The 13,782-nt window shown below is 40.0% G+C and overlaps 1 protein-coding gene across 1 annotated transcript; it reads right to left on the bottom strand.

Annotated features, from left to right (window-relative positions):
• Positions 1-1,386: 1,386 nt before the first annotated feature.
• On the bottom strand, positions 1,387-11,029 carry LOC311100433 (cytochrome b5-like). The gene is made up of 5 exons (XM_084141349.1): positions 10,775-11,029; positions 4,173-4,301; positions 3,071-3,100; positions 2,763-2,797; positions 1,387-2,464 (listed from the first exon to the last, which is right to left on the bottom strand). Exons 1-5 carry the CDS (start codon positions 10,907-10,909, stop codon positions 2,380-2,382), a joined length of 414 nt encoding a protein of 137 aa, XP_083997475.1. The 5' UTR covers positions 10,910-11,029; the 3' UTR covers positions 1,387-2,379.
• Between the last annotated feature and the right edge of the window lie 2,753 nt (positions 11,030-13,782).

A 13,782-nucleotide genomic window follows, 5' to 3' on the forward strand; every position in this document is an offset into this window, starting at 1 on the left:
TTAGCTAGTGAATGCAGCTAGCTAGCTTAGCCTAGACAGCTGACGTGACAGCTGATGTGTTGTGCACTGAAGACCGCAAGTGAAGGGAAAAGGTGAGAGGAGGAGAGCGCATAGATAGTTGCGAGAAGGAATGATATATACAACGAGCAAAGTGATCATGCTGTTTTTATGTGGCTGCTATGAAAGTGAACTGTGTTTGCGTGTGAACAGGGGTGTATTCATTCCGCCGATTCTGTTCCGCCGATTCTGGGATAAACATATATTAATCTGTCTGGGGATCCAATTAGAGCCTATTGAGCCTTTAATCTTTGTAATCTCGGACACCCAGCCCATCTGTCCACAAGAGATTACAACCTTGTGACAGTTATTACTGAATCAGATGCAGCTGAGAAGAAATTAAATTGGTGAATTTAGTGGAAACTTGCCCATTTGTAACAAGCATTTGTTGTTACACCTCTGTAATTACAGACTGCAATTACAATCAGTTACATGTTGTTATTACAGTGTAACTATGAGTTATTGCAATTAACTACAATCCTTGCTAGTGTAATTACACATGTAATTACACTGCAATAAGGACCCCTTAAAATGAAGCGTTCACATTTTTTTATTTATTCTGAGGAATGATCATGGCTGTTATTTCAGCCAACAAAACAACAAAATTGCATAAGCGATATCCTACTGTCACAGTAGACAAAACCGCTCACAAAATCAAGAGGTCCGCTGCACGCACATCATACCTACGTCATTTGGTTCACTTTTTCATCGATTTTTCACCATATTTGTTCAAGCAAGTGGGGATATCTGTTAACATCAACAGCATCTAGTACGTACTGTTATTGTCATATCTTCTGACTCGCATGTCATCAAATGGCCTATTTTGTGTCTCTGTGTAGATTAGTTTATCAATGTTTGTCAGTACTTCTTAGGTTCATGTTTCATCCAGAATATGAAAGTGAAAAGTTGTCACTGTCTCCCCCTTATGCAAATTTAGGCCTATCACTATCTCAATTAAGCAAAAATGAAAAATACATTTCAAAAAAGCCCATTTTAGCTAATAGGCTAGAACTACTGACACAATGAGATTGTGTGAACAACCAAAGATTTCCTAATGACAAGCAAAATCCTAGGTGTGGGCTCTATAATAAAACCTTTCTCAGCACAGCAACTATTTATCCAGTAGATGGTGCTCTATCACTATCTACAAGTACAAATTTAAAGGTATGATGAGCCTGCACAGAGGTGGGTTTTGCAAAAATAATACCTAATCAAAGTATGGTAATAAAGTTAGGCATGCGACACAATAGCATACTTTTGATGGTTTAATACCCACTGTGTACCAATGCATAATTGTTTATATTTATGGTCAAATTAGACAACTGTAACAACACTTTTATTAATCATTTTATTGAAAAAACTACAATTGCTGCTGTACAATTACATTTGATCGACTGTAGATTAGAACATTCAGTGGTGAGTTTCCTACACACACTATTCAGTGGGGAGCTTCTTACACACATTAGCATCTTAAAAGTAGGGACAACCAGGATATTTTCCATTAAAAACACATTGTACTGTTCAAGGGAAATCACATGAGGTCAACTTAATCCCCACTTAGTTGTTGCCCTCTTGGCTCCCCAAGCATGAGTCTGCACAGTGCCATCTTTTGGTCTACTCTGTCTATGGAATGTTGATACTAATGGCACCAGAAATATGGGACAATTGGGTTTACAGTTTTGCATATCGATGTTAAATCAACTAATTTACTCTTTATAGCATATATTATGTACACAGTACTCTACTGAGATACATTGTGCAATTTAAAGCATGTCTCTTGCTATATGCATATTGCTTAAAAAAGACACAGCTAATGCAAAACATTATGTAACCTGAGCCTTTATGATTTGAATGGTGGGGTCATTAGTTCTGTTCCAAAATGAAAGTAAATTCAGTCTAGTTATGCACAGGTAAGATGTAATTGCCTGCTTTTTTAAGCTAAACTGTAATTTTCTGTTTCAATTGCAGGGTTACAGTATGTTCGAGTAATAGTGAATCTTAAGATATTACAATAACATAATAAAAACATTTACATTCTCAATACATTCATGTTAATCTGTCTAAAATATCTCAATATATGTAAATATAAGTATTTTATTTATATATCAATATGTAAATCAGGAGAGGAAAAATAAGATTAACACAACAACAAAAGTATATGCCTTCATTAACATGATGCCGAGTGATTGGATGAAAAACATGAAATTAAACATGGATACTGCAGTACTGCATATGAGCTGTGAAAATCCCAAAAAGTAGCAGTGGTTTCTCAGGGATTGTGATTTACATTTGATTGGCAAAGGTGACGGACCGATGGCGCGGTCACTGCTCCACGGATGTGTACATGTGGTACATAACCGTGATGACTGCCGCAGCCAAACCGGGGATCAACCAGTTTGTCCACCAACTGTTAAGGGGAGAGGAACAACAAGAGCTCTGATACAGTACATCAGTAAAACGGACAGCTGAAATGGTACAAAAATGACTAATGTCGTAGAATAGCAAACAATAGTTCTGCCAGATTGCAGGACTAAACTGCATTTGAAAAATCATCCCAATGAATTTTAAACATACATAAAAACATTAACAAGCATCTGAAGTATCCATAGCTCATGCAGATGCAAACTTGCTAAAATAAATTCTGATTTAAATCAGTTTTGTTTCAAACCAAGAATATGAAAATGGCATCAGGGGTGCCTACATACCTTGAGGTTTCCTCGATTGTGGTGGCAAGTGACTCCTGTAAGAAAAGGAAAGTCTGTAAGGCCTCCACAAATCTTTACATGGATATCTCTATCTTTGAGTAGGCCTTTCTTTATGACTCATGTTATTGTTTTATATGTATTATACATGTGAACTACAGTTTTCAAAATAAACCTTGATGAAGGCAGCTTGCCATCAAAATGTTGGTGACTTATTATCATCGAAGCAAAAACATATGGCTACACCTTACTATGTGTGCTGATATATGAGTAGCGTAACTTTTCACATTTTAGATAGTTGTTTTACTTACTGAAGGTTTGGCCATCTTTGGCCGATCATCCTACACAAGAGAGAGGAAGGAAGAGAATGGGAGGGAGAGAGAGAGAAAGAGAGAGAGAGGTTGTTTATTATGCTATGAGTTGGTAGGCATAAAAAACATTAGATTACACTGGATGTGGAGGAAGGCTGAGAACTAAATTATTTCTATACTCTGCAGCAAAGCAGTTTACCAAAACAGACAAAATGTAGAGCTATTAAGTTTCACATCAGCCAACTGAAACCAGAATGATTAATTATTCAACAAATATATCCAATGAAAATTAAGAGGTCTCTTCCATATCATTGCCATAGCAGGACTATGGGACCACTGAAACGTCCTACACAACATCATGGTCATATGCATTCAATCAAGATGACAAAAAGAGAATGGAAGGGTAGCCAATGTCAGTATGCTTACATTCAATGAACACAACAGGTCGGACAACACAACCACAATACCATATTGTGTTCAGCCACTATACTCCACTCACAGTGCCAGACTTGTCTTGAGCAGCTCCTCCCACTCAATAGGTCACAGGAGTTGTGCAAGAAGGGACTCTCAGACAGCAACTTAACGTTTGTCTGGGTGTTTTGTTTTTATCCGTATTCTAACAATCCAGTCTCATGCCTCAAAAGAGAGTAGAATTTGCCTGCTAACTCTGAAACCTATACAACTTAATTTTATGGTAAAGAAGATGACGGGTCCTTACTTGGAAACAATAACAACCTATGAATTACTTTTGGAATTCATTAAGACAAACACTACCAGTTGAATAATAGTGCAACCAGTACCGAAAGTGCTACAAGGAACCAGTAGCGCAGGTGCTACAAAGAGTTTTGTATACAGGTTGTTAGTATACTGTAGTAATGTCAAATTAGAGCATTTACCCTGTAGTACCCTAAACATACCTCTCTTCCCCATGACCAAATAACACCATATTATGGGGTTTTGGGATACTGCAATAACTTACAGGCAGAGGCTCCCAGCATTGCCATTGTTACAGATACAGAAAGGAAGCTTAGTTTCTGATTGCCAGAGACAAAAGTTACGTAAAGCTTTTAAAACGCTGGTTTGAAACATGAAGAGTGCTTACTGGATGCAGTTCTCCAATGACCATGTTGGCAGCCATCTCCCTGGCATCTGATGAGTGTCCGACGTCTTCAAAGCTCTCCGTGGCATCGCCACCAGCCTGTTCCCTCAAGACCTCCTCTCCGCCTGGGTGCTGTAATATACTGTACATGTCAGAGTAGTTTTTTTCAAGCAATTTAGGCTTATTGAGCGCATACTAACAAGTGTCCATTACCACTGTTTTATTCTCAACCAAGCTAATGTTAAACTGTAGCTAAAATGGACAATTGGGAAAGGAGAGGACCAGAAGCAATAATGTAACATAGTATTTTTTGCATAATATAACAGAAACATAAAAAGTCTAGAACACACACCTACATTTGGAGACTGTACAACAGGTTCAAATATTTCATCATGGGTGAACCCAATGGAACAGTAAGATTTGTCATGCTTGACCTATTGACTGCGTGTTATTGGCCTAAATAAGGAATCCCCAAATTACACTATACACTGTGTCTAAGGTAGCTTCGTGAAACCTGACTGAACAAATGAACAACTGTGCAGAGTAGAATATAACTTTATAGAATAGTACTTTATTGTCTATCTTGCGAAGGGAAATTGTCTTTTGCCCCTAAGCCCAACCACCTAGACACCACATAAACACACAGAGTGAGAACATATTTTTTGGGAGAACAAATGGTCTACCACAGTGCAACTCCCCTGGAGAAGTTAAAGGTTAAAAGGTGCAATATGCAGAAATCACTCTGCCATTTCCTGGTTGCTAAAATTTGAATAGTTCGCCTAACTTCAGTTTACGTGAGAATCATTGTACCATCTAAACCTCTGTGAAATATATTTTCAATAATCAAACATATTGTATTTTCAGCTGTTTGAAGCTGGTGTACAAAACCAGAAGTAAAAGATGCATAAACAACTTAAGAACGGGAAGCCTAGAGATAGCACACATACTGTAGAACAGATCTACTGCTTCTTAGACTTGCTTTCAATGAGAATGAGAGATCTATAACTCACATTTCTATGTGAATTTGGTGAGGTCACCCAAAAAGTTATATATTGCAGCTTTAAGGGTCTTGCTCAGGGATGGATATGGACACATCTTCGTTGACCATCAATGCACGACTCCCATTGAGAAAGCATTGGAAATCACAGATATGGATCAAATCAATGGGCCAGTCTGGCCTCGCCTTAACTCGTCTAATTTTGAGACTATTTTATCTGGCAATATTTCATTTTGTCATTAAGCTACATTGTAATATAGACTAGGCCTATGAAAAGTGCAAAGAAACCCAAGAGAGAAAATTACAGTGGGGAAAAAAAGTATTTAGTCAGCCACCAATTGTGCAAGTTCTCCCACTTAAAAAGATGAGAGAGGCCTGTAATTTTCATCATAGGTACACGTCAACTATGACAGACAAATTGAGAAAAAAAAATCCAGAAAATCACATTGTAGGATTTTTTATGAATTTATTTGCAAATTATGGTGGAAAATAAGTATTTGGTCACCTACAAACAAGCAAGATTTCTGGCTCTCACAGACCTGTAACTTCTTCTTTAAGAGGCTCCTCTGTCCTCAACTCGTTACCTGTATTAATGGCACCTGTTTGAACTTGTTATCAGTATAAAAGACACCTGTCCACAACCTCAAACAGTCACACTCCAAACTCCACTATGGCCAAGACCAAAGAGCTGTCAAAGGACACCAGAAACAAAATTGTAGACCTGCACCAGGCTGGGAAGACTGAATCTGCAATAGGTAAGCAGCTTGGTTTGAAGAAATCAACTGTGGGAGCAATTATTAGGAAATGGAAGACATACAAGACCACTGATAATCTCCCTCGATCTGGGGCTCCACGCAAGATCTCACCCCGTGGGGTCAAAATGATCACAAGAACGGTGAGCAAAAATCCCAGAACCACACAGGGGGACCTAGTGAATGACCTGCAGAGAGCTGGGACCAAAGTAACAAAGCCTACCATCAGTAATAATAATAATAATAATAATAATAATATGCCATTTAGCAGACGCTTTTATCCAAAGCGACTTACAGTCATGCGTGCATACATTTTTGTGTATGGGTGGTCCCGGGGATCGAACCCACTACCTTGGCGTTTCAAGCGCCGTGGTAGTGGCCGCCAGGGACTCAAATCCTGCAGTGCGAGACGTGTCCCCCTGCTTAAGCCAGTACATGTCCAGGCCCGTCTGAAGTTTGCTAGAGTGCATTTGGATGATACAGAAGAGGATTGGGAGAATGTCATATGGTCAGATGAAACCAAAATATAACTTTTTGGTAAAAACTCAACTCGTCGTGTTTGGAGGACAAAGAATGCTGAGTTGCATCCAAAGAACACCATACCTACTGTGAAGCATGGGGGTGGAAACATCATGCTTTGGGGCTGTTTTTCTACAAAGGGACCAGGACGACTGATCCGTGTAATGGAAATAATGAATGGGGCCATGTATCGTGAGATTTTGAGTGAAAACCTCCTTCCATCAGCAAGGGCATTGAAGATGAAACGTGGCTGGGTCTTTCAGCATGACAATGATCCCAAACACACCGCCCCGGCAACAAAGGAGTGGCTTCTTAAGAAGCATTTCAAGGTCCTGGAGTGGCCTAGCCAGTCTCCAGATCTCAACCCCATAGAAAATCTTTGGAGGGAGTTGAAAGTCTGTGTTGCCCAGCGACAGCCCCAAAACATCACTGCTCTAGAGGAGATCTGCATGGAGGAATGGGCCAAAATACCAGCAACAGTGTGTGAAAACCTTGTGAAGACTTACAGAAAACGTTTGACCTGTGTCATTGCCAACAAAGGGTATATAACAAAGTATTGAGAAACTTTTGTTATTGACCAAATACTTATTTTCCACCATAATTTGCAAATAAATTCATTAAAAATCCTACAATGTGATTATCTGGATTTTTTTTTCTCATTTTGTCTGTCATAGTTGACGTGTACCTATGATGAAAATTACAGGCCTCTCTCATCTTTTTAGGTGGGAGAACTTGCACAATTGGTGGCTGACTAAATACTTTTTTTCCCCACTGAAGATGATGGTTATGAACACTTAATAGTTTGGGTAACAAATCCAGGTTGAGACATGAGCTGACTGAGACCAATCATATTTGTGTAAATTTAGTTCATTAGGGCTATGTGTAGGCTATGAACCAATTTAGAACAGTCAATTTGGAAACTATAATCCTAGACATTTCATCTGTGAATTTGACCCCAACCACTTAGCTCCCTGGAACCTAGCCAGCAGATTCTGACCCTACCATTATGCTTATTTACACTGAGCTGCACTGGGGTTGGAACGCAGTCATCGTTACATTAAGACACTGGAGCCAGCGTGACATATGGGTAGGAAAACATACCTCCATGCAGGGATGGGATATGCCACTGTACTTATACACCGAGAATCAAATCAAATCAAATGTTATTGGCCACAAGCGCCGAATACAACAGGTGTAGACATTACAGTGAAATGCTTACTTACAGCCCTTAACCAACAATGCATTCATTTTTTAATAAAAAAGTAAAATAAAACAACAACAAAAAAGTATTGAGAAAAAAAGAGCAGAAGTAAAATAAAATAACAGTAGGGAGGCTGTATATACAGGGGGGTACCGGTGCAGAGTCAATGTGCGGGGGCACTGGCTAGTTGAGGTAGTTGAGGTAATATGTACATGTGGGTAGAGTTAAAGTGACTATGCATAAATAATTAACACAATAGCAGCAGCGTAAAAAGATGGGGTGGGGGTGGGTGGGGGGGCCATGCAAATAGTCCGGGTAGCCATGATTAGCTGTTCAGGAGTCTTATGGCTTGGGGGTAGAAGCTGTTGAGAAGTCTTTTGGACCTAGACTTGGCACTCCAGTACCGCTTGCCGTGGGGAAGCAGAGAGAACAGTCTATGACTAGGGTGGCTGGAGTCTTTGACACTTTTGAGGGCCTTCTTCTGACACTGCCTGGTATACAGGTCCTGGATGGCAGAAAGCTTGGCCCCAGTGATGTACTGGGCCGTACGCACTACCCTCTGTAGTGCCTTGCGGTCGGAGGCCGAGCAGTTGCCATACCAGGCGGTGATGCAACCAGTCAGGGTGCTCTCGATGGTGCAGCTGTATAATTTTTTGAGGATCTGAGGACCCATGCCAAATCTTTTCAGTCTCCTGAGGGGGAATAGGCTTTGTTGTGCCCTCTTCATGACTGTCTTGGTGTGTTTGGACCATGATAGTTTGTTGGTGATGTGGACACCAAGGAACTTGAAGCTCTCAACCTGTTCCACTACAGCCCCGTCGATGAGAATAGGGGCGTGCTCAGTGCTCTTTTTTTTCCTGTAGTCCACAATCATCTCCTTTGTCTTGGTCACGTTGAGGGAGAGGTTGTTATCCTGGCACCACACGGCCAGGTCTCTGACCTCCTCCCTATAGGCTGTCTCATCGTTGTCAGTGATCAGGCCTACCACTGTTGTGTCGTCGGCAAACTTAATGATGGTGTTGGAGTCGTGCCTGGCCTGGCCAACAGGAGGGGACAGAGCACCCCCCCCTCCCCCCCCTCTTGTAGTCTGTAATAGTTTTCAAGCCCTGCCACATCCGACGAGCATCAGAGCCGGTGTAGTACGATTCAATCTTATCCTGTACTGACTATTTGCTTGTTTGATGGTTCGTCGGAGGGCATAGCGGGATTTATTATAAGCGTCCGGGTTAGAGTCACGCTCCTTGAAAGCGGCAGCTCTACCCTTTAGTTCAGTGCGGATGTTGCCTGTAATCCATGGCTTCTGGTTGGGGTATGTACGTACGGTCACTGTGGGGACGACGTCATCGATGCACTTATTGATGAAGCCAGTGACTGATGTGGTGTACTCCTCAATGCTATCTGAAGAATCCCAGAACATGTTCCAGTCTGTGCTAGCAAAACAGTCCTGTAGCTTAGAATCTGCGTCATCTGACCACTTTTTTTATTAACCGAGTCACTGGTGCTTCCTGCTTTAGTTTTTGCTTATAAGCAGGAATCAGGAGGATAGAGTTATGGTCAGATTTGCCAAATGGAGGGCGAGGGAGAGCTTTGTATGCGTCTCTGTATGTGGAGTAAAGGTGGTCTAGAGTTTATTTTCCTCTGGTTGCACATTTAACATGCTGGTAGAAATTAGGTAGAACTGATTTAAGTTTCCCTGCATTAAAGTCACCGGCCACTAGGAGCGCTGCCTCTGGATGAGCATTTTCCTGTTCACTTATGGCCTTATACAGCTCATTCAGTGCAATCTTAATGCCAGCATTGGTTTGTGGTGGTAAATAGACAGCTATGAAAAATATAGACGAAAACTCTCTTGGTAAATAGTGTGGTCTACAGCTTATCATAAGATACTCTACCTCAGGCGAGCAAAACCTCGAGACTTCCTTAGTATTTGATTTTGTGCACCAGCTGTTGTTTACAAATATATACAGACCGCCACCCCTTGTCTTACCGGAGTCAGCCGTTCTATCCTGCCGATGTAGCGTATAGCCCGCTAGCTGTATGTTGTCCATGTCATCGTTCAGCCACGACTCGGTGAAACATATTATATTACAGTTTTTAAATGTCCCGTTGGTAGGATAACCATAATCTTAGGTCATCTAATTTATTCTCAAATGATTGAACATTGGCTAATAGGATTGATGGAGGAGGCAGTTTACTCGCTCGCCGTCGGATCCTTACAAGGCACCCCGACCTACGTCCACGATATCTCTGTCTCCTTCTCATGCGAATGACGGGGATTTGGGCCTTGTCGGGTGTCTGTAGGATATCCTTCGCGTCCGACTTGTTGAAGAAAAAATCTTCATCCAATACGAGGTGAGTAATCGCTGTCCTGATATCCAGAAGCTCTTTTTGGTTATAAGAGACAATGGCAGAAACATTATGTACAGAATAAATTACAAATAATGCGGAAAAACACACATAATAGTACAATTGGTTAGAGGGCTGCAAAAGATTGAGATACTGCTAGTTTTCCTGGAAAACTGCCCTTTTCGTCCTCATGCTAGCTAGAAGTAGCCATTTAGGAATGGCAGTGTCAGCCAATCAGCTCCTTTGTTGTTCAACACAAGTGCCATTTAATGTGGCTACTGCTAGTTAGCATAAAGACAAAAAGGGCAGTTTTCTTGGAGAACTAGCAGCATTTAAATATTCTCAATGTATCAGTGTGGATAAAGGTACAATTTGGAGTACAGTGGCATATCCCATCCCTGCATTGAGGTACGTTTTCCGACCAATATCTCACGCTGGCTCCACAGTGTCTTAATGTAACCATGATTGCGTTCTGATCCCAGTGCAGCTCAGTGTAAACAAGCGTAATAGTAGGGTCTTAATCTGCTGGCTACCGGCAACCAAAAGGCTACAAACCCTCTGATTTATGGAATGTTCACACAATGGTAGGCCTTATTGAAATGAAGCCTTGGATGATTGCTGAGAAAAACTGACCATGGGGTTTAGTTCAGTGTTTCTCAATTCTGGTCCTAGGCTTGAGAAACACTGGTTTAGTTGACTGTTGCCATTGATATATTATGGACATTAGCCTAAATCAAGTAACATTTGATGGGCTATAATATTAACCATTCGTGTAACCTAATTTTCTCACCTCTTCCAGAAATGTGGTGACATCGTACACGTTATGGTTGATTATAATCCATGTACTCTTGAACGTATTCTGTTCCTCGATTTCTGACAGTCGGTAGTATTTTACAGCTTGCCCGTTCTCCCCTTTATCCTCCATTTATCTTTTAAATAAATATACCTGATATGAATGTGAATCCAGGAAACAATGATGTTCCAATCTTACAAATAATTCGATGCAGTAACTATGCACAAGCACACACGTAGCGACATTTAGCCTAGTTTTCAAAGTGAGTTCAAAGATTTATATTGTAGTTCCTGGCACGCACCAGGAACCTCCCCCAGACTTGCCTATGACTGCGGTGATTGGTTATTTTTAAAAATCATTTTCATTCTGAGGCTCTCTTATTGGTGTACTCCATGTCAGTCTGTCCATTTCAAAATAGCGTTCAGGATGATGACTAGACTAAAGTTCACAAAACTTAATCCTGAGGACCTATTTCTCACGCAATAAGATGGGCATGCATTTATACCTGTGCATTGTATAGGCCAATTGCTTTAAACCAGGAATGTTGCAAAAAAATATGCAACAAAATAACAAAGTGCAAGCTAGGCGTTGTCCTTTCCTGCTGTGTGCAAGCCTAACTAAATGTTGTTTGGGCGACTCTTTAGCTTAGTCTAATGTAAATCAATAAATATATCAACAACAATAAAAAACGTATAGGCTAGTGAGTGTAGGTTATGTATGGGCTACAGTGAATGCTATTAATTATACATAGGCTAGATAACCTTGTTAATTATGTGAGGAACTATGCACTGATAAAAATGTTGACTTGAAACATTGTAACCACACACTTGAGGAGAAAATGTTGTGCACCAGAGCAGAAACACTGTTAACCATTTTGTGATGCCTTATGATAACATAATGCAGGCAGTATATGGCTTGGGATGCACGCGATGGTTTTCCCGCCAGAGTGAGCAACAGGAATGTGCCCCGAAGAGCTAGCTAGGTCGAATTTATGATGTTTTCTGATATTTTCGTTGGTAGCTAGTTAGCAGTCACAAAATCAACATGTTGTCTCAATTAAAATATTGTTAGCCAGTCAAGCCAGATGGTGTTATTGCTTATAGACCTGTGTAGCCTACCCAGGTCAGTTATTTAGCTAGCTAGTCAAAGAAGAGGACAAGGTTAGCTAGCCAGCCAAAGAAGAGGACAAGGTAGCTAAAGGTGGCTAGCTAACGTTAGCTAGCTAGGTACAGAATCCAGTTCCACCCAGTATCTGTGACACAACTGTTCTGCAGGTGAGTTATTATTGTTGGGATACCTAGCTATATTGTTCAACTCCAGGCCAATGATGGCGAAAGGCTTCCAAAGCTCATGATTGGGTTCTCTACAACAGGAGTTCTCAAAGTGAGGTCTGTGGAGGTACTGCAGTGCAGGGGGTCCATGCCCATATCTCAAAGTATATACATAGCTAGCTATATTTACATGTCATATTTTTATGAAAATACATTTTATTTGTCACATTTTGTTGTGTTACAGCCTGAATTTAAAATTGATTAAATTAAGTTTTTATTTATTTGTCACACAATACGTTATAATGTCAAAGTGGAATTCAGTTGTTCATACATTATTAAACAAATTAATAAACAATGAACATTTTAAATGTTTTTAATCAATAAGTATTCAACCCCTTTGTTATGGCAAGCCTAAATAAGTTCAGGAGTAAAAATATGCTTAATTAGTTACATAATAAGTTGCATGGACTCACTGTATGGAATAATACTGTTTAATATGATTTTTGAATGACTACCTCATTTCTGTACCCCACCCATACAATATCTGTAAACTAGTGAATTTCAAACACAGTTTCAACCACAAATCCAGGGAGGTTTTCCAAAGCCTTGCACAGAAGGAACCTATTGGTAGATGGTAAAAAAAAAAAAAAAAAGCATATCCCTTTGAGCATGGTGAAGTTATTAATTACACTTTGAATGGTGTATTAATACACCCAGTCACTACAAAAATACAGGCGTCCTTCCTAACTCAGTTGCCACAGAGGAAGGAAGCCACTCAGGGATTTCACTATGAGGCCAATGGTGACTTTAAAACAGTTACAGAGTTTAATGGCTGTGATAGGATAAAACTTAGGATGGATCAACAACATTGTAGTTACTCCACAATACTGACAGAGTGAAAAGAAGGAAACCTGTAAAGAATACAAATATTCCAAACATGCATCCTGTTTGGAATAAGACACTAAAGTCATACTGCAAAAAATGTGGCAAAGCAATTAAGTTTTTGTCTTGGATACAAAGTGTTATGTTTGGGGGAAATTCTAGAGGATACCTGGTTCAGACTGCTTTCCACCAGACCCTGGGAGATGAATTCACCTTTTAACAGGACAATAACCTATAACACAAGGCCAAATTTACACTGGAGTTTCTTACCAAGTGGCCGAGTTAGAATTTTGACTTAAATCTACTTGAAAATCTACGGCAAGACCTGAAAATGGTTGTCTAGCAATGATCAATAACCAATTTGACAGAGTTTGACAAATTTTGAAAGGAATAATGGGCAAATGTTGCACAATCCAGGTGTGGAAAGCTCTTAGAGACTTACCCAGAAAGAGTCACAGTTGTAATTGCTGGCACAGGTGATTCTAACATGTATTGACTCGGGGTTGAATACGTATCTAATCAGAATATATTTCTTTTCTTTTTCATGAATGTTTTACAAATGTTATAATTTTTGTTCCACTTTGACATTACAGAGTATTTTGTGTAGATCGTTCACAAAAAATGACAATTAAATCCAAAATGTGGAAAAGGTCAAGGGGTGTGAATACTTTCTGAAGGCTCTATACAAAAAAATTATATAATTCTAAAAACCTGTTTTCGCTTTGTCATTATGGGTTATTGTGTATAGATTGATGAGGACAATTTTTATTTAATCCATTTTAGAATAAGGCTGTAACGTAACAAAATGTGGAAGAAGTCAAGGGGTCTGAATACATTCCGAATGCAGGGTAA

Source organism: Coregonus lavaretus (genome assembly GCF_964263955.1).
Source record: "Coregonus lavaretus genome assembly, chromosome: 2".
NCBI classification, from domain to species: domain Eukaryota; kingdom Metazoa; phylum Chordata; class Actinopteri; order Salmoniformes; family Salmonidae; genus Coregonus; species Coregonus lavaretus.